The 24,219-nt window shown below is 52.5% G+C and overlaps 1 protein-coding gene across 3 annotated transcripts in view; it reads left to right on the forward strand.

Moving 5' to 3' along the window:
* Positions 1-1,965: 1,965 nt before the first annotated feature.
* The window catches only part of STK40 (serine/threonine kinase 40), a 42,754-nt gene continuing 20,500 nt past the window's right edge, over positions 1,966-24,219 (forward strand). The window contains exons 1-2 of one of the 3 annotated variants that reach the window (XM_070260433.1): positions 1,966-2,193; positions 23,947-24,066. In XM_070260433.1, the coding sequence (XP_070116534.1) occupies positions 2,175-2,193; positions 23,947-24,066 (139 nt within the window). In that variant the 5' untranslated portion in view covers positions 1,966-2,174. The other 2 variants (XM_014737362.3, XM_023633369.2) reach the window with 2 other exon arrangements.

The following is a 24,219-nucleotide window of genomic DNA, read 5'->3' on the forward strand; positions in this document are numbered from 1 at the left end:
CCCATCAGAGCTTGGGTTTGTGGTACTCATTGCCATGGCCTTTGTTCAAGCATGCACATACACCAACATGGGGGCTCAGTTGATGACTGAGTCCCCGGGAATTCTGAGTGCTCAGGGCACATGGTGTGTCCCCCAACCCCTTCCCACTCCAGGAGAGAAGAGTTCAGGGGTCTCTCTCATTTTGGGGTGGGGACTATCTGGGCAGGGCTCTGAGGAGAGCTGAGTGGGCATACGGCTTGACGTTCAGATCTCCCTGGAGGGCCGTACAAGTGACGCGGAATCTCCAGTTCTCAGCTAGATGGGACTTGAGGGAAAATGTCAGTTCCGTGAGTTCCAGTCTGGCCTCCTGGCTGAAGGGTCCTCGAAGGAAACTGGAATCCCTTGGGAGACAAAGTCTTACCAAATATGAGGCTCATGTGGAGGGAGAATACTAAAAGAAGCTTCGAAGGTGAGGAGGCTGGGAACCACTGATCCAGTCCACCTCCATCATTTTACAGTTGAGGAAACTGACGCCCAGTTTCCTCAGGGGGAAGGGGGAGGGGCTCTCCCCAGGTCCCACGATGAAGTCAGTGGCAGAATGCCAAGATGGTCTCATGAAAATAGCTACTGCTTGACTCTCACTGCGGGCCAGGCCCTGCGCCAGGGCGCTCCACACTCTGGGAGGGCAGAGTGGCTGTCTTTTTTGTCCCACTGGGTCTCCAGCTCAGAGCTCTGTGCATAGTGGGCACACCATACATCTTCGTGAAATGAAAGAATCATCTCATTTCACCATTACAACAACCCTGGGAGGAAATATTAATAGCCCCATTTTACAGATGAGCAAACAGGCCCAGAAAGATTAAATGACTTGCTCAGGGTCAAAGAGCCAGTGAACGGCAGAGTAGGGATTTGACCTCAGGTCTGCATGGCTCAAACTCCATGATCTTAATGATTACACTACACTATTCTGCTTCCTGGCACTCCTGACATCACACTGATGACAAGCACAAGCAATGCTCTGCTCACCTCAGTGGTGGTACCCAGCCACCAGGTATGTGCCTGGCACTCTAAACTTACCATCCCCAGGCCTTGGAGCTTGTCCACAAAGAGAAGCCAGAAGCCCAGGCAGTAAGTAGAGTTTGCTGGGTTTCAGAAGCCTGAGGAAGCTTCCCAGGGTTGAAGCTCTCCTCCTCTCCTCCGTGATGGGCAGATCTGCCTATACCTTGTCAAGCAACCATCTCACACTGTTGTGACAGGCATCACTTTGTTATGGCAGCACCATCTGCCAGTATGCCCAGAGTTGGAGAGCCAGCAGGAGAGTATGTCACCGTGCCTATGTGTGTATGTGTGTGTGTGTGTGGAGCAGTGGTCTCCTCATGCTGGTGTCCTGATGACAGTTTCTCATTTCCTCTGGCTGGCACCTTTAGTTTCTATTCATTCCCTCTTGTCCTCCCCTCTTTCTGGTCCTCCTCCTCTTCTTTGTTAAAATCCTATATTTTGAATCAGCTGAGAGTTTCCCGGGGGCGGGGATGATGGTGTCAGCTCCAGGTGATTCATCCAGCTGATAATTAGAGCTCTGGAAAAACCAAAACTTGTTCCTGTCAGAGTCAGGGCTTCCGGAATCCCTAGGTTTTTCCCTTTGTCAGAGAGAGGAGCTTGGTGGGCCGGGGCTGGCTCCTTCGTGCCTGACTGCCAGTCATCCCCGTCACTGAGATGAGTGTGAGCACTCTTACTCCCAGGTGCTAGGAGAAGATGTTTCCAGACTCAGTGAATCCTCACGGGGATCCCACCACGTGTTACCCCTATTTTGACAGATGGGGAAGGTTAGAGAACTGGCACGTAGTCACTCAGCTTGTCAGGGACACAGCAAGGACTCAAATCCAGCCTTTTGGGAATCTAGCAGATTTGGTTCAAATCATAGTCCTGCCATTATTAGCTGTGCGTCTTTGGACAGTTTACTTCACTTCTCAGGGCTCCAGCTTCCTCATCTGTAAATAGACTCCTAATGCTGATGTCTCTAACGTGCTTAACACAGCCTGTGACACAACAGTAGGAGCTGTTTACATTACTATTGTAGTTCAGCCATATCAGATCAGCGGGCACCGGGCATTCAGAGAGACAAAGAGATGGACCCGGGAGGAGGCAGCCAGACTCACTCGCACTAACTCTCATGTCCTGGCACCGCCTGTGTGGAGATGACAAACACGCATACACGTAAGTGCCTGGCCAAAAGCCCTAGGAAAACCCAGCAGCGCACACAGGCTTGGACACGCGTGCCCACACATGGATACAGAGTGACCCAGGGGACAGCTGAAAAGACACCGGGGAGTTAGCTAGTCCTATGCAGCAAGCACGCTGGCTCACACCTCTGAGACAAAGACGTGGAGCCGTGATCACTGGTGCTACTGCCATTGAGCCCTTCTAGCTGCTTCTGCTTGCCAGAGGAGGGAAGCCAGGCTCTCGGAGGGCCCCAGTGAGTCACCAGCCTGATGCAATCCCTTTAAAGGGCTCATCTGCTGGTGCAAGAAGCTGATTCATGGAGGGCGTGGTTGCTGGAGGAGGAGGAGAAAGGGACCGAAACTGCAGCAGGAGGGACTGAGGTCAGACAGCTGGAATCGTTCCTAGGAACTCTTCACCGTAACCCTGCCAGGTCAAGACTCCAGGGCTCTACAGGTTGAAGCGGGGTTGCTACAAAAGCGAGGGGTCTTAGAGGGAAATGAATTGTGAAGGCTGCGACAGGAATTCTGTCGTTTATTGAACCTAACCGCAGCATTCTCCGCACGAGCTCCAGAGACCGAGAAATGGGGATCAAGGAAGAGCCATTTTTCTAACCAATACACTACAACTGGCCGATCTTCCAACCACTGGAGACTCCTCCCAACCCGGCAGGGCGAGTGTAGGGCACGCGAGGTTCTGCGGAGTTGGGGCGGGGATGGTGCGTCCAGCCCAGCCTCACCGCAGGCATAGATCAGCGGTAAGTACCGCCCCTTTAGCACATCGGGCTCCAATCGCTTCACATGTTTCGGCCCAGACCCTGCTCTTAACCAATCAGCCATCGGATTCTGGCCTCTTGCCTGAAGGCTTCCGCCCATCGTCAAGATGGCTCCCGCCCCCGCGCCGTGGGGCTGAGGACGCGGGCGAGGGGCGGGGCCCGGGGAGAGGGGAGGGGCTGCGGCTTGGCCCGAGAGGAGGGGGCGGTGCGTCACTTCCGTTGTCAGGTGGCGGCGCCGCAGCCATGGAGCGAGGCGGCGGTGGCGGCGGCGGCTCGGGCAGCTGCGCTGGGAGGCGGCGGTGAGCGGCTCCACGCCCCCGGCCCGGCTCCCGGCCCCCCGGGACGGAGCGCCGAGCAGCCGCGGCTCCGGGCTACGGACTATGGGCGAGCAGCGCTGAGCCCCGGGGGAAGGTGAGGGCGGGGGTCCCGGAGCGGGGAGCCTGGCGGGGGGGGCGGGCTGGGGGGGCGGGCCTCAGCGGCCGCGGCGGTGACACCCGGGTGACAGCCCGAGGCCGTCCGGGTGCGGCAGAAATGGCAACAGCGGACGCCCCGTCCTCTGCCGGAGGCTGCCCTTCCCGGGCGGCGGGGGCGGGAGCTGCCGCGCACCGGGTCCCGGGCGGCCGCGGGGAGCCTCGGTCCCGCCGCAGCCCTGGGAGGGGGGCACTGCCAGCCTTGCCTGGAATCCCTCGGCCGGTGAGTGAGGGCACCAGCATCTGAACCAGCCAGGTTTTTCCCAAGAGACACCCTCCTCCTCTCCATGCTTCCGTCCCGATCCCGAGAGTGACTTGAAAGTTAGAACGAGTCCCCAGGGAGGGCCAGCCGGGGCTTCCTCCGGGAGCCCTCACCTGATGGCACGGGCATCATGGCTGCTGGGGAATTTTCGCATCCCCGGCGGCGTTCAGGTGCGGGTCAGAGCTGCCTGCCTGCCATGCTCCGTTCTGCCGGCCTTTTCCAAGGAGAGAGCCTGCTGCTGTGGTCACTGTTTCACATGCTGTGCCCCGTCAGGCCCGCCCATTCCCACGCCGCTTGGTCTCACCTTCCAGGCAGTGGGTAGGGGCATTGGGATTCCCGACACCCTGTTTTTTCTGCCCACCCCCACTCCTTAGGATGCCTAGTTGTTGGCGGAAGGAAGAGATGACAGCTGCCTTCGGTGGCAGGATAGACTTTGCTCTGTTTTAAGTCATAGGAGGAAACCGGTTGGCTTTGCTTGGTTTTGAGAGCTGTGGGGAAGAGGGTAGTCATTCTGGGCTGGGCGTGTTTCCCTCTTAGCTTAGCTTTGCATGAGATAAGGAAGAGCAGAATATGTCATTGTAAGGCCGAAAGAATCCTTGTTTGTAAATAGTGCTTGTGAGCTGCTCCAGTGCTCCTTAAGGGCCCTGCTCTGCCGGTTTGTCAGATCTGGACAGTCTGGAGACAGTCCTCATTCATTCATTCCCCATATGACAACAACAGTGTCCTTGCCTGGAGAGGCACGGATCCCATATTATAGTGGTTAAGAGTGGGCTTTGGAGCCAAACTTCCTGAGTTCAAATTCTGGCTCCACAGCTTTCTAGCTGTGTAACCTTGGGCACATTGTTTAACCTCTCCATGCCTCAGTGTTCTCATCTCTAAAGCAGGGGTGATAACGTAGAGTTGTCATGAAGATTTGAAAAGTTAACACATGTAAAACACCTAGAAACACGTCTGTCACATAATAAGAGTTCAATAAATGTTAGCTATTATTCTTATTTCAAGAAGTTCATGTTCTGGTTAAAGTAGACTGACCTGTAAACCAATAGTTGAAATGTGGTCTAAACAAGCTGGTAGCAGGGGCCTGCCCGGTGGCACAGCGGTTAAGTTCGCATGTTCCGTTTCAGCGGCCTGGGGTTCGCAGGTTCAGATCCCAGGTGCCGACATGGCACCACCTGGCAAGCCATGCTGTGGCAGGTGTCCCACATATAAAGCAGAGGAAGATGGGCACAGATGTTAGCTCAGGGCCAGTCTTCCTCAGCAAAAAGAGAAGGATTGGCAGGAGATGTTAGCTCAGGGCTAATCTTCCTCAAAAAAAAAAAAAAAAAAAAAGCTGGTAGCAGCAGGAACAGAGAGCTGTGGGAGCCTAGCAGAGGAAGGTGCTAGCTCAGCCTGGGTACAGGGAGGGTCCTGGGAAGGCTGGGCAGGAGCGATGATGCTGGAGCTGCATCAAGAAGGACAGGAGGGCTTAGCCAAGTGAGAATGAGGGGGCAAGGTGTTCTGCTTAGAGAGGGAGAGACAAGCAAACTTCTAGTTCATTCCAGAAGCCTCATGTTGTTCAGTATGATGGTATGAAAGTTGACAATGTGAGGTAAGGCATTATAGGTTGACAAGGGAATGCCACATTAACAATTTGGGACTTTACACCAAGGGCAGTGGGGAACCAGTGAAAAGGTTTTAGGCAGAGGAGTGACACGATTGGATCTGAGTTTTAGAATTCTCTCTCTGGGGTCCTGGCAGAGGAGAGGAGAGACTAAAGGACTGGAGACATCTCCAGAGGCCATTGCAGGCCTCTGAGAGGAGAGTGGCGCTGGGATCTCTGCTGAGAACACACTGTATGCAACCGGTGGCAGATGACAAGCTTCCTGCATTGCCCTGGGCTTCTCTGCCTGGCCCAGAAGTGCCTGGCATATGTGCCCCTCTCTTCCTGGGATTACAGGTGCTTGAGCAGCGGGGGAGGTGAGGCTGCCCTCTCAGAAGACCAGTTGCAGGGGGTGCAGCATTTGCTCCCTCAGGCCTTTAATTTGACGTTTGGGAAGGCGGCCGACTGTAGTGGTTAACAGCCTGTTTGGCTCTGCAGACAGACAGATCTAATCCCAGTACTGCTAGTCACTAGAAGTTACTTATTCTCTCCATGCCCAGCTTCTCCTCTGTAAAATGGGCATGGTAAGAGCCCCTCCCTGGTAAGTTAGTTGTGAGGATTAAGTAAGGTGTTCCAGGTCCTGCATTTAGCACACCCCGAGTAAGAAATGCTTGGTAAGTGTGAACTTTTATTACAGGCTGTAGGAAAGAACTGCCAAGAATTAGCTGAAGCCATTAGTGGCAACTACAACTATGTCCCATTGAGCTGTCACAAGTGTCTTGAGGGATAAGAAGATCACAGAATTTTATTGTATTCTTTCTGAAAAGGAAATCTCTGGGGAGTTTACCGGTCTGTATGGGAGCCATGCGAATGATTCAGCTCGGCTCTTTAAAAGAACCACTTTTTAAAATAGAAGTAGGACTGCTGAGCAAAAAATCGTATTTTATTTTATTATTTTTTTAATCAAGTCTTTTTTGTGAGGAAGATTAGCCCTGAGCTAACATCCGCTGCCAATCCTCCTCTTTTTGCTGAGGAAGACTGGCCCTGAGCTAACATCTGTGCCCATCTTCCTCTACTTTATATGTGGGACAGCTGCCACAGCATGGCTTGATAAGTGGTGTGTAGGTTCGTGCCTAGGGTCTGAACCCCAGGCCACCAAATTAGAGCACACAAACCTAACCACTACGCCACTGGGTCAGCCCCCCAAAAATCATATTTCAAAGTATACTTGGGAAAAAAAATATTTGGAGTTTCTTCCATTTGTGTCCCTATTGGTGACCCTAGTCTGGTATCTGAATTAGTATTGTCAGGAAGCATCGCACACATTGATGTGTGTGGTAGCTCAAAATCCAGAACCCCAGTTCCACATGCATGAGCTGCCACGTATGGCTGGGGATGTGCTGGGTACTGAGGGCAGAAGGAGAATGGAGAGGCAGGTGCTGCCCTGGAGGAGCTTGTGGTCTAGCAGGGACTGGGCAGGCTCCTGACCAGTTAAAACTTGCATAGAGTTGGGCAAGTCTGTCACAGGAGTCTGTGCCGCATATAGTGGGAACCAGAAGGAAGTGATTCCCCTGGGGGATGAAGAAGACACTGGGGAGAACTTTGGAGAGTCCTTAGAGCTTAAACTGGATCTTGAAGGCTGAATCGCACTTTCTGAAGGCTCGTGGAGCCCTCCAGGCAGGGGAGCAGCGTGGCACAGCATGAATGCGTGTTGGTGTCTGTGCACTTTGGGAACCACAAGAGGTTCTAGCACAGGGTGTGAAGGGACCTGGCTGTAGAACATGCTGGATAGGTAGGCACCAGTGCCAAAATGCTTGAACTTCTGATTTTGTTGGTGATGGGGTGCTTTGTTTTAAGTGAAGGAAATACCATTAGACCCGCATCTTCACAAGTGGCCTCCTACTGCAGGAGGAGGATGGATTCAGGAGAGAGTCTGGCGTCACTGTAGGAGGCTGTTGCAATAATCAAAGCAAGGGTGAGTGGGGGCCTGGATCAGGGCAGAGGCAGTGGGGACGGAGAGGAAGGGCAGAGGTCAGAGCTATTTGGGGGGAGAGATCAACTGGACACTGAGAGTGTTTGGAAGTGATGGTTGAGGGAGGAGCAAGGGTGGCAGGTGACCCTGAGGTTCCTGGTTTGGATGACAGAGTGAATGATGGTGCAAATAGGATGGCTTGGGAGAAGAAATGTCCAGTGAGATTGGCCAGCTCCGTCAGTCGGCCCTGAGCACACTCTCCCAGGAGAGGATCTGTTGCGAGTCTGTGGCACCCTGTCCAGCTCCGGGCCAGGCTTCTCTCTGGTTTTGCTGGAGTCAGTGCCCTGAAGAAGGGCAGCCTCCCTCCCTTCACCTTCTTCTGCCCAGATTTGCCCAGGCAGATGAGCTTCTTCAGAGTTTTAGGAACTCAAGTGGCTGAGTCTGCAAAACTCCTGTAATTTCTTCAGCCTTCAAATGTCCCTGAAGAGCAGCCCCCTTCAGTCTGGCGTTGTCCACACTGATTCAGCAGATGACCAACTGATGGCATCCTGGACAGCGGCATACCCTCAGGGGAGAGATGGCTTTTCTAGTACTCCCTGGAGATCAGATCTAGAAAGACTGAAATTGGGTTTATTCGGTCCCTCTTCTCAGGAAGGAGAGGTAGCTGCCAGAGGCCACCTAGGACTCCTTCACAGCCATCAGAAAAGTGAGAGGAAGCTGCCCGGGTGCCCTCATCCCCCTGAGATCTCTGGAGTGGGAGCCAGACCTGAATCTGGCTGGGCTGTGGAGAGGGATGTGCTGATGGGCCTCAGACAGGTCCTTTGGAGGCTGACTCGTGCTTTCCGAAGGCTCGTGGAGCCCTCCAGGCGGGGGAGCAGCATGGCACAGCACGAGTGTGTGTTGATGTGTGTGCACTTTGAACTGGGGAGATTTTCACAGGCTTTGTCCTGTCATTTGTGGTGTCAAGAAAGTAGAAGAGAAAGTGGCCTGAGATAAGAGCATTTCTTCCTCCTCCACCTGCTCAGGTGAAACCGTAGCCTTGAAGGTGGCCCTGGGCCCCCCGCAGCCCTGCGTGTCCTCTTGGGATCTGTAATTGAGATTCGGCCGGGAAAGGATGGTACTGCTTGCTGTGATTTACTCTGTGTCTTAGAACTGCTTCCACTGTGGCACATGCACGTCTGGGTCACTTTCAGCTACATTGTGTCATCCCCGGGTGTGTGATTTATTCCTCAAGCTCTCTACTGATGAACTGAGGTTAGTTTGTCTTCTGCTCTCCCAGCAAAGCTGAAGCAACTCTCTGTATACATAGAATTTTGCCCATCTTAGGTATCTGCAGCATAAATTCCTGGAAGAGTGTTGCTGCTTCAAAGAGTACTTTTATTTTTTTATTTATTTTTAAGAATTTGTAGAAGCTGGCCCCGTGGCCGAGTGGTTAAGTTCACGTGCTCCGCTCCAGGCGGCCCAGTGTTTCGTTTGTTCGAATCCTGGGTGCGGACATGGCACTGCTCATCAAACCACGCTGAGGCGGCATGCCACATGCCACAACTAGAAGGACCCACAACGAAGAATATACAACTATGTACCGGGGGGCTTTGGGGACAAAAAGGAAAAAAAATAAACTCTTAAAAAAAAAAAAAAAGAATTCGTAGGCCCCCACCTTTTTTTCAGTGAGGAAGATCAACCCTCAGCTAACATCTGTTGCCAATCTTCCTTTTTTTTTGCCTCCCCAAAGCCCTAGTACATAGTTATATATCCTAGTTGTAGGTCAGTCTAGTTCTGTGTGGGATGCTGCCTCAGCATGACTTGATGAGCAGTGCGTAGGTCCATGCCCAGGATCTGAACCAGCGAACCACTGAAGCAGAGTGCTTGAACTACACCACCATGCCATGGGTCAGCCCCATAGGCCCCCTTGTAATAAAGTGGAGCAGCTTGATTTTCCCCCAGCAAGCAAAGGTACTCTTTTGAGGTGAGGTCCTCCTTCCTGAGGCGACAGTGAGAACCCCTTCCCCTGAGGAGGCCACAGCCCAGTGGCGGTGATCCTCTTCTGGCTGATGGCAGCCTGTCTTGGGGGTGAGTTTCGACTCCCCGGTGCAGCAGTGCACAGGCCTGTGATTTCAGAGATACTTGAGTTGTTAGGAAGCACAGAGGTTGCAAAACTGAGAAGGGCTTTTGTCGTTCAGAATGAAGCTCTCCCCTCTAAGTATGTTTACAGGCCACCAGCTACTTGGCAAAAGAGACGGAGGATCTTTAGCCTTTCAGGAGTCTGTGACCTGAGGGACCAGAAGGAAGAGAAAGTGGCCTGCACGGTGTGGTGGGAATTGGCGTGCGTGCCGTTCCTCTTGGGGTTTAGGGCAGAGCTGGTTTGAGGTTTGATAAGGGAGCAGCACCTGCTTCTAGGGAGGGGCTCGTTCATCCCCATGGGAGACTTTGGGGCTGGCATAGCCCACAGTTCGGGGGCGCTTTTGGAACCTGACTGCTGGCGTCTGCCAACTCTGGAGAGCAGGAGTTTTTTTTGCACCTTTTGCAGTGGATGTGGAGCTCCTGGCGTTACCGTGTTTGGGGTGAGTTCCATGGGGTATGTCCTCTTCAGACTCTTCCCCAAACAAGTCCTTCCAAGGCATAGGAAGGAACCCAGCCAAAAAAAAAAGGCTCCCCACCACCTTCCAGTCCTCTGTGAAGTCCCCTGCAGTACACATTGAATCCTCACAATCTAAGGAACACGGGGTTACCTCTGTGTCACAGAGGAGAAGCCCCAGGCTCAGAGGGGTTAAGTAACCTGTCCACTATTACACAGCCAGCAAGGGCAGAGCCGGATTGCCAGCCCACACTTGGGTGACTCAAGCGCCCATGCCATCCCATTTCTCCATCCTGGCCAGGCTCTGGCCCCAGGGAGCCCAGCCCACGTGGAATCTTGGACTCATAGAGCCATAGAGCAGGAAGGGACCTTGACAAAGCTGAAGCAGCCCCTTCTTTGCCAGAAGAGAAACTGCCACTGCCTGAGACAAGTCCCCCACTCTGGCCCTGTGAGTAGTGGGTAAGGAGACTTTCAGCCATGTCACCAGCACTTAAGGGCTTAGGCTCAGATCAGACCTGGCTTCAGAACCCAGTTCTGCCACTTGCTTGCTGAATGACCTTGAACAAGTCACCTCCTATCTCTAGGTATCCTCTATGAAAATAAACAGGACACATGAAATGGACACAATGCTCCTTGCTCCTAAGATTGTAATGAGGACTAGACAGGAGGTATCATGTCTAAAAGCCTAGTGCCTGGCCTGCAGTCAGGACCCGGGGCGGCCTCTGGTGAAGCCCAGGTGAGCTCTTTGCTAGCAGGTCTGTGATTGTCCCAAAAGCGGCATCATGAACCAGCCTCAGGTCTCCAGTTTGGATGGTTTGGTGGTCCTCCCAGCCCTGATGGATGCCAGGTGGCGAGCAGGAGTTCCTTATAGGTGTGTTTGCAAGTTACCTGGGAGAAATTAAGTGTACCAGGCAGGAGTGATGGTTTTGTGCCACCCCCCGGCCCGTGCAGCCTTGCATCTGCACACAGGCCAGTACACTCGGGGCACACACGCTCACATGTGTTCCTGTGCCATACTTCCTCAGGTGTGCCTTCTCTGAGGCCCAGTCTCCCCCAATTCCATTACCACTCCTAACAATTCTAATAGGTTCAGAAAATTTTCAAATTTTTAAAAATTATTCTGGTAGTCTATGGTAAAATAGTTAAACAATATGGAAGAATAGAAAACTCTCCCTTCCCTCCTTGGGCCCCTAGTTCCACTGTCTGGAGATAGGTACTGTTAAGTTTCTTCTAGAAATTTCCTATGCATATTCAATGATGTGTACAATCTTTTTTTTTTTACCCAGATGGTATCATATGATACAAATAGTACTGCAGTTTGCTTTTTTCTTAATGTGATGTATCATAGACATCTTTGTCAGCAGGGGTGGACCTAGTCTTAAAGACCACATAGTACCCCATTGTCTGGATGGAACCAGTCCTCTCTTGGTGGGCGTTTGAATTCTTTCCTGTCTGCTTTGTGCGTGTGTTGATTTTAGTGGTTTTGTCTTTTGTGATTTCTTGCTGCTCCGCGTGGTTCTGTAGGGACCCTCACGCATCTCTGTCTTTGGGGTTTTGTGTGAGTACCTCTGTAGGGTAACTCCCTGGAATGGGAACTGCTGGGCCTGGGGCACGTGCGTTTTCTTTTACTTTGTTGGCCGCAGTCTCATACCTGTCTTCTGCGCACCTGTTGGGCCTATGCAGGGGGCTCTGAGCTGGACAAGGCCCCATGCCCTGCCCCCAGGAGCTCACTCTCTCAAGAGACACAGGCAAGCAGCCGTGTGACAAGCGTGTTCCCACTGATGTGTGACAGAGTGTCGGTCACTGGGGGCTCGTGGCCCTCGGGATTGGCCGTGGCTGGCTTCTAAGCAGCTCAGAGCAGGCGAGGCCCACTGGTCTGAATGGGCCCTGAGAGTCACCCTGATGGCAAGGCCTGCGTCTGCTTCTGTAATCTTGCCTCTCTGGGCAGCCACAGCCGGCAGCATTTGGTAAAACTGCAGAAAGTGAACTGTACTGCTTACTGTCAAAGTTGTGAAATGTAATTGAATTTAATTTTTGATGAGGCAGTTAAGGAAAGGCAGTTTGCTGGCCCCAGTCCAAATTGCCTTTCTCACAGGATGATTGTAGTGATTTTTGCTGTTAAAAACAGTATAAAGAGAGAATCACATGCACCTGGGCCTGGCCGGGGCTTTCCCATCTGTTGCTCTGGAAATCTGGGCTGGAAGGAAGGAAACTTAACATTTGTCTAGTGCCTCCCACGTGCTGGCTCCTGGCAGTCCTCAGGTAGCCCTGTGCGGGGGCAGCACTCTCCCCCTCCTCTAGATGCGGAGACTGCAGAGCAGAGAGACATGCATCCAGGTCACACTGTGGACACAGAGATGGCTCTCTGACTCAGCCAGCCCTTCTGTAGTCACTTGCTGCTTTCTCCCTCCTGATTTGGGCCGTGGTGGGTGGCAGGAACCTGAACTCCACATGGGACCCCATGGCAGGCCTCGTTCCAGGGCTGACTCACTGCACAAAGCAATAACTGATGGTTTGAGCTGAGGGGCTCCCTACTCAAGTGCTCATGCTGGGGTCCCCCTCGTTGCAGGGAGGCTGGCATGACAGGAGAGGGCTGTCAGTGACTTGGTCTGCCATCACTGCAGATGGCAGAAGGGCCCCTGCAGAACCAAGGGGCCACCAAGAAGGCCTCCCAAGCCAGTGTGCTTGGCTGCTTCTCTGGGTGGGAGAAACCCGAGCAGCACAGCCCGAGAAAGAGCTATTAAGTCTGTCCCTTCCTCCTCCGACACCCACACACAGTGACGGATTATTTGTTGTCACATCAGCTGCTTCCGGAGGCCCTCGGGAGGGGTGAGCTGGTGGCTCTGAGACCAGCTGCTGAGGAAGCCCTTTGCCCGTCTGCTGGGACTGGTTTCTTCATTTCTCTTTTCCATAGAGGGGCTACCAGTCCCCCTCTGTGTGCACAGCCCCAGAGCCTTTGCCCCCAGAATCACTCTGGGACACATCCGCCTGGCCAGGGGCCTTTAGCCTCCAGTCTCTCCCCCCAGCCTTTGTGGAGGCCGCGGAGGAGCCCAGTGGGGACTTCGCAGGGCAGTGGGGTGAAGAGGGACATCACCGATTACATAATCTCCTTGTGTGTGAATCCTGCTTCTTGGAGGAGCCTGGAGCTGGACCGCCACACTGCAGACGCTGGGCTTCCTGTGAGCAGCGGGGTCTTCAACCCCCGCTGGGCCCCAGGACTGCTGCGCCCAGCACGTTGTAGTCCTGCTGAGGAAAGGCGGCAGCCAGAGGACTGGTCTCGGGCGGATGTGCTGAGGGGGAGCAGGCTGGGCACAGGGCCCTCTTTCTGACCGCCCCTCCCACTTCCCACTGAGCTGAGTCACTTCCTCTCTGGCTGCTGCAGGTACTCTCCCACATGCCCAGCACAGAGCGGGCTTCAGGGGTGGGGTTCACCCTGTGCAAGGAGAGAGCTCTGGCTAGAAGCAGCCAGTTCACTCGTTACCCCCGAGGCAGTAAAGTACTGCATTTAGAGAATGATGTGATGTTATGTATTCTTGACAAATTAGAGCTATACATATCCTGCATTTTAAAAATGAACAAAATCATCACTCTGTTTTGGAACAGTGACGATGACAGCACATGCATGAATCTTTGTCATCAGGGAGTCCTGGCTGAAGCCGAGGGATTACTAATCCGCCTCCCCATCCCCCCAGCATCCATCCTGAGCACAGAAGCAAATGGCTCCCAGTGGGTTCCTGGGGAGATTGCTTGTAGCCTCCGGCTCCCGCTGAGAGGGTTCCCACCGGCCTCAGGGATGCCTGCCATTCAGACTCGAAGGAAAAGCCCGAAACAGAGCCCTTTCCAGTCAGCCATCAAGAGTCGCAGAAAACAGGCCGCAGGCAGCCTCCTCTGGCCCTGGTGAGCTGGGCCGGGGTCTCTAGGCTTTGGTTTGTCAGCAATAAAGGGGGGAAATATTTACTTTGTAAAGTTATGAGAGTTAAAGAAAATCTAGGAAACTGAGAACAGTTCCTGGCAAGCAGTAGGTACCCATAAACTGATACTTAACAAGGTATGCGCCTGGAGAGACTTGTCACCAGGGGGGTTCCCTCAGCATGGAGCAAGGCATGCTCACTGTTCACCCAGCAAAGACCTCACAGCACCTCCAGCTACAAGATCGTGTCTGATCCTTCAGTCATCCCTCTTTGACAGATGAGGAAACTGAGGCCCACAGAGGGTAGGCAACTCTCACAGATGGTAGGTGACTAGTTCAGGGTCACAAAACAAGTGAGTGATGGAAGCTGAAATTTGAACCTGGGCCTACCTGATGCCAAAATCCATCTTGCTCTCCCAATTGACATTTGGGTAACTATTCCACAGTTTGAACTGTGGGCTGCAAATTCCTCTTGGTTCCTGGGGTGACTTTGTAGGTGGAGAATGGGTCTGTAGAGAAGTTGGTGGCAGTGGTAGAAGCACCTACACGTGAGTATTGAGGTGCAGTGGGATGCTTGGGCCAGGGAGGGGTGGCTGGCACTGGCGTGTTGGCTGGTAGGAGGATGTCTCAGTATCCCAGCCTCAGACTCAGCCCTATTCTCTAGAGAGACCCTGCCCAGGGGCCCTGACACACCTCCTCCAGGGACAAGCAGGGGCCCCCTCTCACCCTGCTCACCTGCAGCTTTCTGGCTTGGCAGCTCCCTGATTCCAGGAGAATGATTGCTTATACGGAAGTCCAGAGGGTACTGTCCTCTCCATGGTTGGCATTCCTTAGAACCACCCCTGACATCATGTGGAGAAGGAGCAGCTGAGGAAGCAGTGTGGTGAAGTAGAAGGAATATGGAATCCAGATTGGAAAGCCTGGGTTCACATAGGTAAACTCTTTCAGCAACTAGCCAGGTGACTTTAGGCAGGTGTCTCAGTATTTCTGAGCCTCAATTTCTCTTTCTAGAAAATGTGTTTTGGGGTCAGGGGGCAATCAGTTATAGTCATGTATTTGAAAGTGCTTTGCAAGCTAGAAAGCTGTGTGCAAGAGTTAGTTGTGATAGTTAATGTGAGAGTGTGGGCCTCCTACATGGATTCTGATTCCAAAATTCACCATCCAAAAAGGGGCCCAGGGAATTTTCGAGGGAACTGGCAGTGCTCTAGTGTGGAGGGGGTCTGGTCTGTAAAGCACCGATCCACAGATCGTCTTAGTTGGATCGTGTGTTCAGATTTCACACCGCTTGCCTCAAGTCTCATCATTTTCATTCCAGGTATCGTCAGCTGAATGCATAGTTGGGCCAGAAGTTCTCTTTTCTGGGGGAAGCAAGAGTGGTAGGAATTTTTCTGACCAGTAGAAGGACCTTCACACTACAAACCTAGAGTGGCCAGGAGGACCTGTCACTGGTGTGAGGGGGCAGGCCAGGCTGTCACTCACATGCTCCCACAACTTGCTGCAGGAAAGCGCATCTTTTTGCTAGATTCAGCCTAAAGGGAGCTGGTCTGTCCCTTTGACAGTGAGGGGTTGGGCCTGAGCTGCAGGCATGGCATGGATGGGTCTCAGTCCTCAGTGGGTGTTGCTCTCCAGCAGTGAGCACTGTCTAAGCACAACTCCTGGTGGTCAGCCAGCCTGGAACCCGCTGGCCGCAGGCATCTAGACATTTCTGACATGTGACTTTTCCTGGACAAACTATTTCCAGCATCGCTACAGCCTGTTTACCTACAGCTGTGACACCCCATCTCTGGTCCTGGATTCCATCTCCTGCCATGAGCTGGTGGACCATCCATACTTTCTCTTGGGTCCTACTCCAACCTGTGGCCTCTAGTTGGGTGATCTCTTTCCCCTGTCCCAATATGGGCTTTGGTGCCTTCTGGGTGCATAGCAAACAGTTCTGTACTGTTTTCTCATTCAGCAGTTTGGCAGGCACTGGGCAGAGTGCAGGGAAAGCAGAGGTTGTTCCCTCAGCCTGCGATGGGGGCAGTCAGGCAGATAAATCAGTGGTTATGCACAGCAAGAGGAGACAGAGGGATGCTCAGGTGCTCTGGGAGCTAGAGGAGGAAAGGTGACACCAGTGAGGACTGAGGGAGAAGGAGGAGCCAACCAGGGAGGGGAGGGCAGGGCAAGGGTGTTCATGGCACACTCAGGGAATTGTGAGTCATTCGGTGCGGCTGGATGTAGGGGGCATGTAAGGGCGGTGAGGGTGAGGCTGGAGAGGTAGCCTGGGTCTGGCCAGGCTCACTGAGGAGTTTGGGTTTCTTCCTGAAGACCACGGGAGCATTGGAGGAACCCCCCACCCCCACCCCAGCAGAGACAGACAGAGATACTGCAGGCCCACGTCCCTGAGCAGAGGAGGAAGTGCAGCCTGCTGGAATCTGTCTGTCCAGCTCCAAATACACAGGTGGCTGAGGAGGTGTCTTCTGATGGAGTCGTTCCTTCTTCCTTCCTGATCAGCCTCATGGGGAACAGAGGCCCACTGTCTTGCACCCGTTGCAGAGAAACCCTTTGAAAATGTGCTGCAGAAAGACGCCACCAGGTGGCAGACCTGGAGATTGTACAAAGGCCTCATTTTTTTCCCATTCCTTTAGCACAGTGTTTGGGAGGGAGGAAGGGGGACATTCAAGACTGAAGTCCTGTTCATGCTCGGATAGCTCTGCCCAACAAGTGTGAGATTCCGCCGTGGGCTGTGCACCCACATGAACTCCCTGGACACACGTTCCTCCAGGGTCTTGGGAGCTATTCCAGCCAGTTGTACTTTCTCCTTTGTCTCTGGGGACCTGAGAGTAAATTGCAGACATTATGACCTTTTACCCCCAACACTTCAGCATCTATCACCCAAGAACAAGGACATTCTACTATATAACCAGAATACAATTTTCAAATTCAGAAAATTTAACCGATATAATACTGTTATCTAATATACAGTCCATGTTCAGATTTTGCCAGTTGCCCAGGCACGTCCTTTATAACTTTTTCCCCTGGGATCACCCATCACATTTACTTGTCATATGTCTTTAGTCTCCTTTAATCTAGACTAGTTCTTCAGCCTTCCTTTAACGATCTGACATTGATGTTTTTGAAGCATACAGGCCTGTTTTGTTGAATGTCCCTCAACTTGGGTGTGTCCCACGATCAGATTCAGGTTATGCCTCATTGGCAAAAACAAATAAAATAACGTAAGTGATGTCGTATCCTTCTAAGTGCAGCTTATCAGCAGTGCCATGATGTCGGTTTGTTCTCTTATTAGTGATGTTAACTCTGACCATTTGGTTAGGGTTACAGCTTGCTTTTTTCTTTAATTGAGGTACATTTACACACAGTGGATTTTACAGATCTTTTTACTGTACAGTTCTGTCGTTTTGACAAATACATACACCCGGAATCACATCCTTTTGATTGTAAAGGTGTACAGGCCAGTGTACGTGCTCCGTCCCCCGCCCTCAGTCCTGCTCCAGGAGATCTTGGACTGGAGGCACTAGGTCTTAGTTCCACACTCTTCCCCGCCCCAACTGACGTATTGAAGGAGCCATTGGGGTGGCCTCATCATCGTAGACCATCCTTTCTTGTGCCTTCAGTTGATAATTGCCGGCTGGTGCTCAACCTTTGCTCCCCCATAGACCAGTGAACAAAACGAGGGTGAGATGCTGTGTGCCTCTGCTCCCCCATAGACCAGTGAACAAAACGAGGGTGAGATGCTGTGTGCCTCTGCTCCCCCATAGACCCGTGAACAAAACGAGGGTGAGATGCTGTGTGCCTCTGCTCCCCCATAGACCAGTGAACAAAACGAGGGTGAGATGCTGTGTGCCTCTGCTCCCCCATAGACCAGTGAACAAAACGAGGGTGAGATGCTGTGTGCCTCTGCTCCCCCATAGACCAGTGAACAAAACGAGGGTGAGATGCTGTGTGCCTCTGCTCCCCCATAGACCCGTGAACAAAACGAGGGTGAGATGCTGTGTGCCTCTGCCCAAAAGAGCAGACCCTCCCCTTGACCCACAAAACAGCTGTCCTCTGCCCTCTACCACCAAGTGTGCACCTGGCACTGTCCAGAGCCCTCTGCCTCCTCAGCAGCTCAGCTAAGCCACAGGCCTCCTCTCTCCCCCACACCGAGCTGAACGTGTTGCTCAGGCTGGCCATCAGACTCCCTAGGCCTGTAGTCTCAGGCCAACAGACAGCAAGTTCAAGGTCTCTTAAGCCTCAGTCTTGTTACCCTGCTTCTTCTGCACCACCACCCCCAACTCAGTGCCTAGCTATCCCTTTCTCCTTGGGCGGGAGAAATTCAAAACTACTCTTTTTAAGCTAATGGTAGCACACTTTATCAAATGCTTACCATATGCCAGTACGTGCTCTGCTAAACCTTTTGTATGGATCATCTGTTGGTCCTCTGACCACCCTTGTAAGGTAGACATGCTCTGTGTTTTGTAGATACAGAATAAATCCCTTGTCCAAGGTCTCATCGCTATTAAGGGATGGTGCTGGAACCAGGTCTGGCTTACTCCAGAACTCTTGCTCTGACTCAGAGGTTCCCAACCAAGGTGGCTTATGTGGGTCAAGATGGTGATGCCTTCAACCTGAGGGTGACTGGGCCAGACAGAACAGCTGAGTCCCTCAGTCTTTTCACCCCAAAGTGCCATGCAAATGTTTCCCTTTGTGTTGTGACATGAAAAAGACTGAAACACAATGCTCTAACCACATTGTTCTGCTGCCTTAGTGTCCTAGGAGCACAGACTGTCCTCTGCCTCCCGTCCTCTGCCTCCCTCCTGGAGTCTGGTGCCCATCTAGACACACAGACTCTGAACACGTGTGTGGCAGACAAGCTCGAGGCCAGGAGTGGGTGGGAGCTCCATGCTCATTTCTAGGTGCTGGGTGGCCTGGACCAAGGTGCAGGGTCCGTGCTTTCAGTAGACACTGCCAGGAGTACAGACCAGAAGTCAGGCCTGCATGGTTCAGGAACTTTTTGTTTGTTTTGTTTCATTTTGATGGAGCCAGGAAACATGAGGGTGGGGATAGGGGTTGCTGACAGGGAGAGCTTGAATTGTGACGCCATCGGCTTGGTCTGATCATGCAGTATAGACACAATCCTTTGGCTCCTAGCAGGCATTGGAAGCTGCTGACATGTCGTGACTACCAGCTGCTGTCGTCGTCACACACACGCACACACAGACAGCGAGTAGTGCCCTGGGCCGAGGCCCACTCTTGGCTCTGCAGGGACTGCCCTGGCACTCTGCCTTCACCGTGGTTTGTAGGGTCACTCATCTCTCCAGGAGCCCAGAGGTTGCAGCAGGAAGCCTAGGACCACGTGGAGTGAAGAACTTCCTGCACATGTGGGCAGGCCCCGTCACTGCCCCTCATATTTGTGGGGGATGGGGGCTGGCTCTGCCCCTGTGCATGTGTGAGTGTCCTGGGACTGTCTGTCTGCGCCCCTGTGTGGAGGCCTGTGGGGATGCTTCTGGGTGTGAGTGCCAGGCCCTCCTTGCCTTGGTCAGCTACTTTGCACTCAGGTGGAGCTGAGGAAAGGCTGAGCTGGGAAGGCCTCAGAACCACCTCTCTTTGCAGCCACCTCCTTTTGGGGTTGCTGGTCCGTCCCCTGTGTTGAACCTTGCCCTGCCATAGGGTGCTCTGCCTGGCTTTACCCCACCTACCTGCCTGTACCCTGTCACACTACATCCCTGAACGCGGCATCCTAGGCCTTAGAACCTTAAGTGTTGCCAGCATCCTGGCCTTCGTGCCTTCTGGGAGAGCTGGGCCCCCATTGCCCAGCAGCTTTGGATGAGATGACCTTAACCCCCAATTGATAGGGTAGGACAGGCATCCCCTCCTCTGGGCCTGCTGTGGTGGCTGTCACAGAGCTGAGACCCTTTTATGCTGAGGCCCACATCTCACTCCCCAGGCTGGGCCAGGCAAGCGGAAGCCCCTGCTTTCAGAACCAAGGAGCAGAGCCCCAGCCTGCAGGCAGCGGGGTGCCAGGCTGGCTTCTCTGCCAGTGCTTCCCTCCCGGTCTCCCCACTGCCCCTTGTTGCCTCACTGAGCTTCCTATTGAGGCCAGGTCCTAAGGGGACTGGTGCTGACTTGGGAGGATAGCAAGTGGAAGAGTTGACAGATTTAAAGCTCCAGAGGCTTCTCACCCAGGACTGCTGAGTCCCTGGGGAACTGAGCAGTGGCCCAGGAAACACCAGGCAAATGTCTGCCCTTAGCCAGGCTGGGCCAGGGCCCTTCAGGCCAGCCTGAGGACCAGTGTCTCTGGAGGGGGCTGGCCCCAAGTCCTTCTGAGACCAGGGTAGCCAGAGCTTCCACATCACAGTCTCACTGTGAAACTGGGATCCCTCAAAGCAGCCTTTCCCATGGGAGCATTTGTGGACCATTTGCAGGTGTGTCTCTGGAGGGACCATGTCAGGATGATTTGAGAATGGGGTGCACCCTCCCTGTGCATCAGCAGGGGAGTGGGGGAAGGAGGGTCTGTGCTGGGGGTTTGTTCTTGCTGTCTCACCAGTGAGCCTGCAGCAGCTTTCGGTTTCCCAGGCCTGCCTCTTCACGCTGCTTCCTTGCTTCCGCCAGCTCTGAGGGGCATGAAGGGATGCTCAGGAAGGGAAGCAGCCTTGCTCCCACTTCCCCTGCCAGCATCTTTTCCCTCTCTCTGCCCGTCTGCTGCCAACCTTCTGTCTGCCTACATTTTGGAGCAGTTCCCATGCCGTTTGCTTGAGCTGAATCCTGAGCAGGGTGGGAGGGGTCAGGCTGAGCCCACTCATTGTCTGTGCTGCAGCTGCTGCCGGCAAACTGTTGTCTAGACCGTGCCTGTGCGTAGGCGCCCAGGCAGTGACTACACAGATGTGAGGACGCCTCCATGGTGCTCTCCAGGGAGCCGGGAAGAGAGAAGAGACTTAGTGCTCCAGGGAGGATGGAGAACAGGGCCAGAACGGTAGTGAAGCCAACTTCTCTACTAGGGCCGGGCCAGCTCGGGAGCCGCCTGAGGCACACAAGCACAGGGCTGCCGACGCAATGAGAGCCATCACCAGCTGGAGGGAAGGCACTACCCACTCAGAATAGCTGCTCGGCCAGGCACTAGGGGTGCAATCTTTTTTTCCTGTGGAAGTTTTAGTCTAGTGATGGGGGGCAGACATTAAGCATATAAACACACAAATACGTAATCATAAAAAAACGGAAAGTGGTCTGAAGGAAAGTTGTAGGATACCAAGTGAGACTGATTGGGACCCACTGGTGTGGGGATATCGAGGAAAGCTTCTCTGAGGAAGTGGTATTTAAATTGAGAAGGATGCACAGAAGTTCCCCAGGCAAAGAGCAGGAACACTGTTCCAGACACATTACTGCCCACGTTTTTAAGATTTTTCTAGAAGCAGTTTCATTCTTCCCTGCTTTTGTTTGAATGACTTTGAACCTGCTTCCAGCATGAGCCTTTTTGGCAGAAGTCACGGCCGAGTCTAACCATGGCTTCTGCTCCATTTGGGGACTTTCAGGGCCTACTGAGTTACATGGTCCTCGTTACTCTCAGAATGAAATCACGGGTCTGCTCCTCAGTGGCACAGCTCTGAAAACACATTGCAGCTTGATGGGAGGCAAGCCTGGCAGGTTGGACTAGACATGCAGCAGGTCCTCTCTCCTACTTTCCGCTTCACGGCGTGGACTCAGTCTTCTGGGGGTTAGAATAAGGGCCAAAATGGCAACATGTGAAGATTTAACCTAACTAGTGAACATGGACCTGTTCTCAGAGTGGGGAAGGCCTTCCAGGAATAACAGCAAAAAACAAACTAAAGAAGAAAACAACTATTTGACTACATAAAAATTTAATCTTTTTTGGGGCCGGCCCTGTGGCTGATTGGTTAAGTTCGTGCATTCTGCTTCAGCAGCCCAGCGTTTTGCCGTTCAGATCCTGAGCGCGGACATGGCACCACTCATTGGGCCATGCTGAGGCAGCGTCCCGCACAGCACAACCAGAGGCACTCACAACTAGAATATACAACTATGGACTGGGGGCTTTTGGGGAGAAGAAGGAAAAAAAAAGGAAGATTGGCAACAGTTGTTAGCTCAGGTGTCAATCTTTAAAAAAAAAAAATTAATCTTTTTTTAAATTAAAAAAGTTAAAAGATCAAGAAAAAACTACATCCTAGGTCAGTTACAGTCTGAATATATAAAGAGTTCCTAAAAATCAATGACTGATACACACATAGCAGTTAAAAAAAATAATGAAAGGAGAAAACAATATGAACTGGAAATTCATAAAGGAAATAATGCACAGAACCAGTATGCATGTGAAACAAATTCGACTACATGAATAGTTAAACTATGAATTTAAGCGATGATAGACTTTTTATTACCCATCAAATAGGCAGTTTTTAAAAATAAGGAAATAGTCCTGGTGCAGTTTCTGGGACTGTCACCCACACTGCTGATGGTATATCAGTTGACACAGCATCCCTGAGAACAGCCCAGCAGGGTGTGTTCAACGCCTTTCAATCTGTGTACCCCATTTGACCCTGCAGTGCCACTTCTTGGAATTTATCCTGAGCAAGGGAGACAAGTATGCCAAGATCTATGTGCATAACGGTTAATAAAAATATATAAAAAGTGGAGAGAACCTAGATGTCCCTAAATAGGGGTATAGCCCAACAAATCATGGTAACAGTATATTCTTACCAAAGAGACTGTGTGGCTATTTCAAGTGATGCTACAGAAGAATATTGTCATGCAGCAACGTTGATTATGGTATTTTGTTTTGTTTTTTTATGGCTTTATTGATATATATTTCACCTACCATAAAATTCACCCTCATAATGTATTTTAGGTGGGAAAAAAGGAAGCTTACAAAATGGTATCACAGTGTGGTCGAAATTTCTGTAATAATGAAAACTGTACATAAGTGCACACGCAGACAGACACCCACACGGGAAAGTCTGCTTGAACGTTGACAGCCAATACTTCAGGGTGGTGAGATTGTGGGTACCTTATTTTCCATTTTTGCATATTTGTATTTTCTAATGTTTCTGCAGGGAATGTCAATTACTTTTGTTTGAAGAAAACATACAGAAGTTTAGGGTTCAGTGTTCCCGAGCCCTTTGTGGAAGAATGAAGGCCACACTCCTGACGTGGCTGTGAGGCCCTCTAGGTCGGGGTCACCTCTCGCCACTCCCTGCCTCGCGCCGCACACTCCAACAGCAGCTGCTTATGTTGCTTATGTGCCATTTCTTACCTGTGTGCGTTTGCTCACCTGGGTCCATCTGCCTGGGATGACCTTGCCCCTTGCCCAGCCCACTCCTGTGTCACCTCCTCAGAGAAGTTTTCCCTGTGACCCCTCAGCCACACTGGGCCAGGGACCTCTCCTTGGGTTTGGGCAGCGGCCATCCCTGAGCATCCCTGTGACTCTCCACCTTCCCTGTGTGGGACTCACTGTGTACATCTGTTTCCTCGCCCCACCTCCAGGACACTGCATTCCTGAGGTGTTAACTATAGAGAGCTAGAGGGAGCAACTCTTTTTTGGGTTTTTTATCCATGTCTAGAGGTTAATGTCACCTTTCATTTTAACTCTGGAGCAGATAAGGATCACCAGGCAGATCAAAGTGCTCAGCAATCTCCACTGGTGTCTTTTAACTGGCTCTTAAATGTACAATATATATATTTTTAAAGTAATTAAAGAAAAATGTGAAAATAGAGAGGGAAGAGAGAGTAACCCCCCCATTGACAACTTTGGGGGGCTCTTCCATCTCAGAGGCTCTGTGAGTCAAGGAGAGTTTGAGAGGAGCTCCCCAGGGCAGTCATCCTCACATGTCATGGGCAGAAGCAGCCCTGGGCCTCATGCTCACCGTGCCATTTCCCAGGGCCCGCTCCCCGCCACCCCTAGAGAGCAGATCAGTGGGGGTTCCGTGGGACCCATGAACCAGCAGCTCGGACCACGGGGCTGTTGGTATTTGGGAGGAAGCCCTCACTTGGGAAAGTCTCCCTAAAGTACATCCACCTATAGTCCTGCTTAGTCCCAAGTCGAGGAGCCGTGGTTCTTTGTCACTGGGCACCTTGGATGCTCCTCTGGGAGGGGGAGGAGGTGGCAGCAGGAGCAGCAGCGGCAGCTGTGTGACGCATCCCTGAGTCAGAGACTCGCAGGCTGGGTTAGCATAAGGAAACTCGCTGACTCGCTCAGTGAGAAGGATCTTTCTCTCTCGTCTAGAGCTGAGAATGAAGCGGAGAGCATCAGACAGAGGAGCTGGGGAAACGTCAGCCAGGGCGAAGGCTCTAGGAAGTGGGATTTCCGGAAATAATGCAAAGAGAGCTGGACCGTTCATCCTGGGTAAGCCTCTGACCACAGGGTGAGTGGGGGGGCTGGGAGCTGGGGCATGTGCACTGGTGTGCATTCTGATCTGTGGACATGCACAGTGCCACACCCACCAGCGTGGGATCCTGACCAACCCTCAGCCTGGACCTAGTTTCACCACTTTACATG

This window comes from Equus caballus, chromosome 2 (assembly GCF_041296265.1).
Source record: "Equus caballus isolate H_3958 breed thoroughbred chromosome 2, TB-T2T, whole genome shotgun sequence".
Lineage (NCBI taxonomy): Eukaryota > Metazoa > Chordata > Mammalia > Perissodactyla > Equidae > Equus > Equus caballus.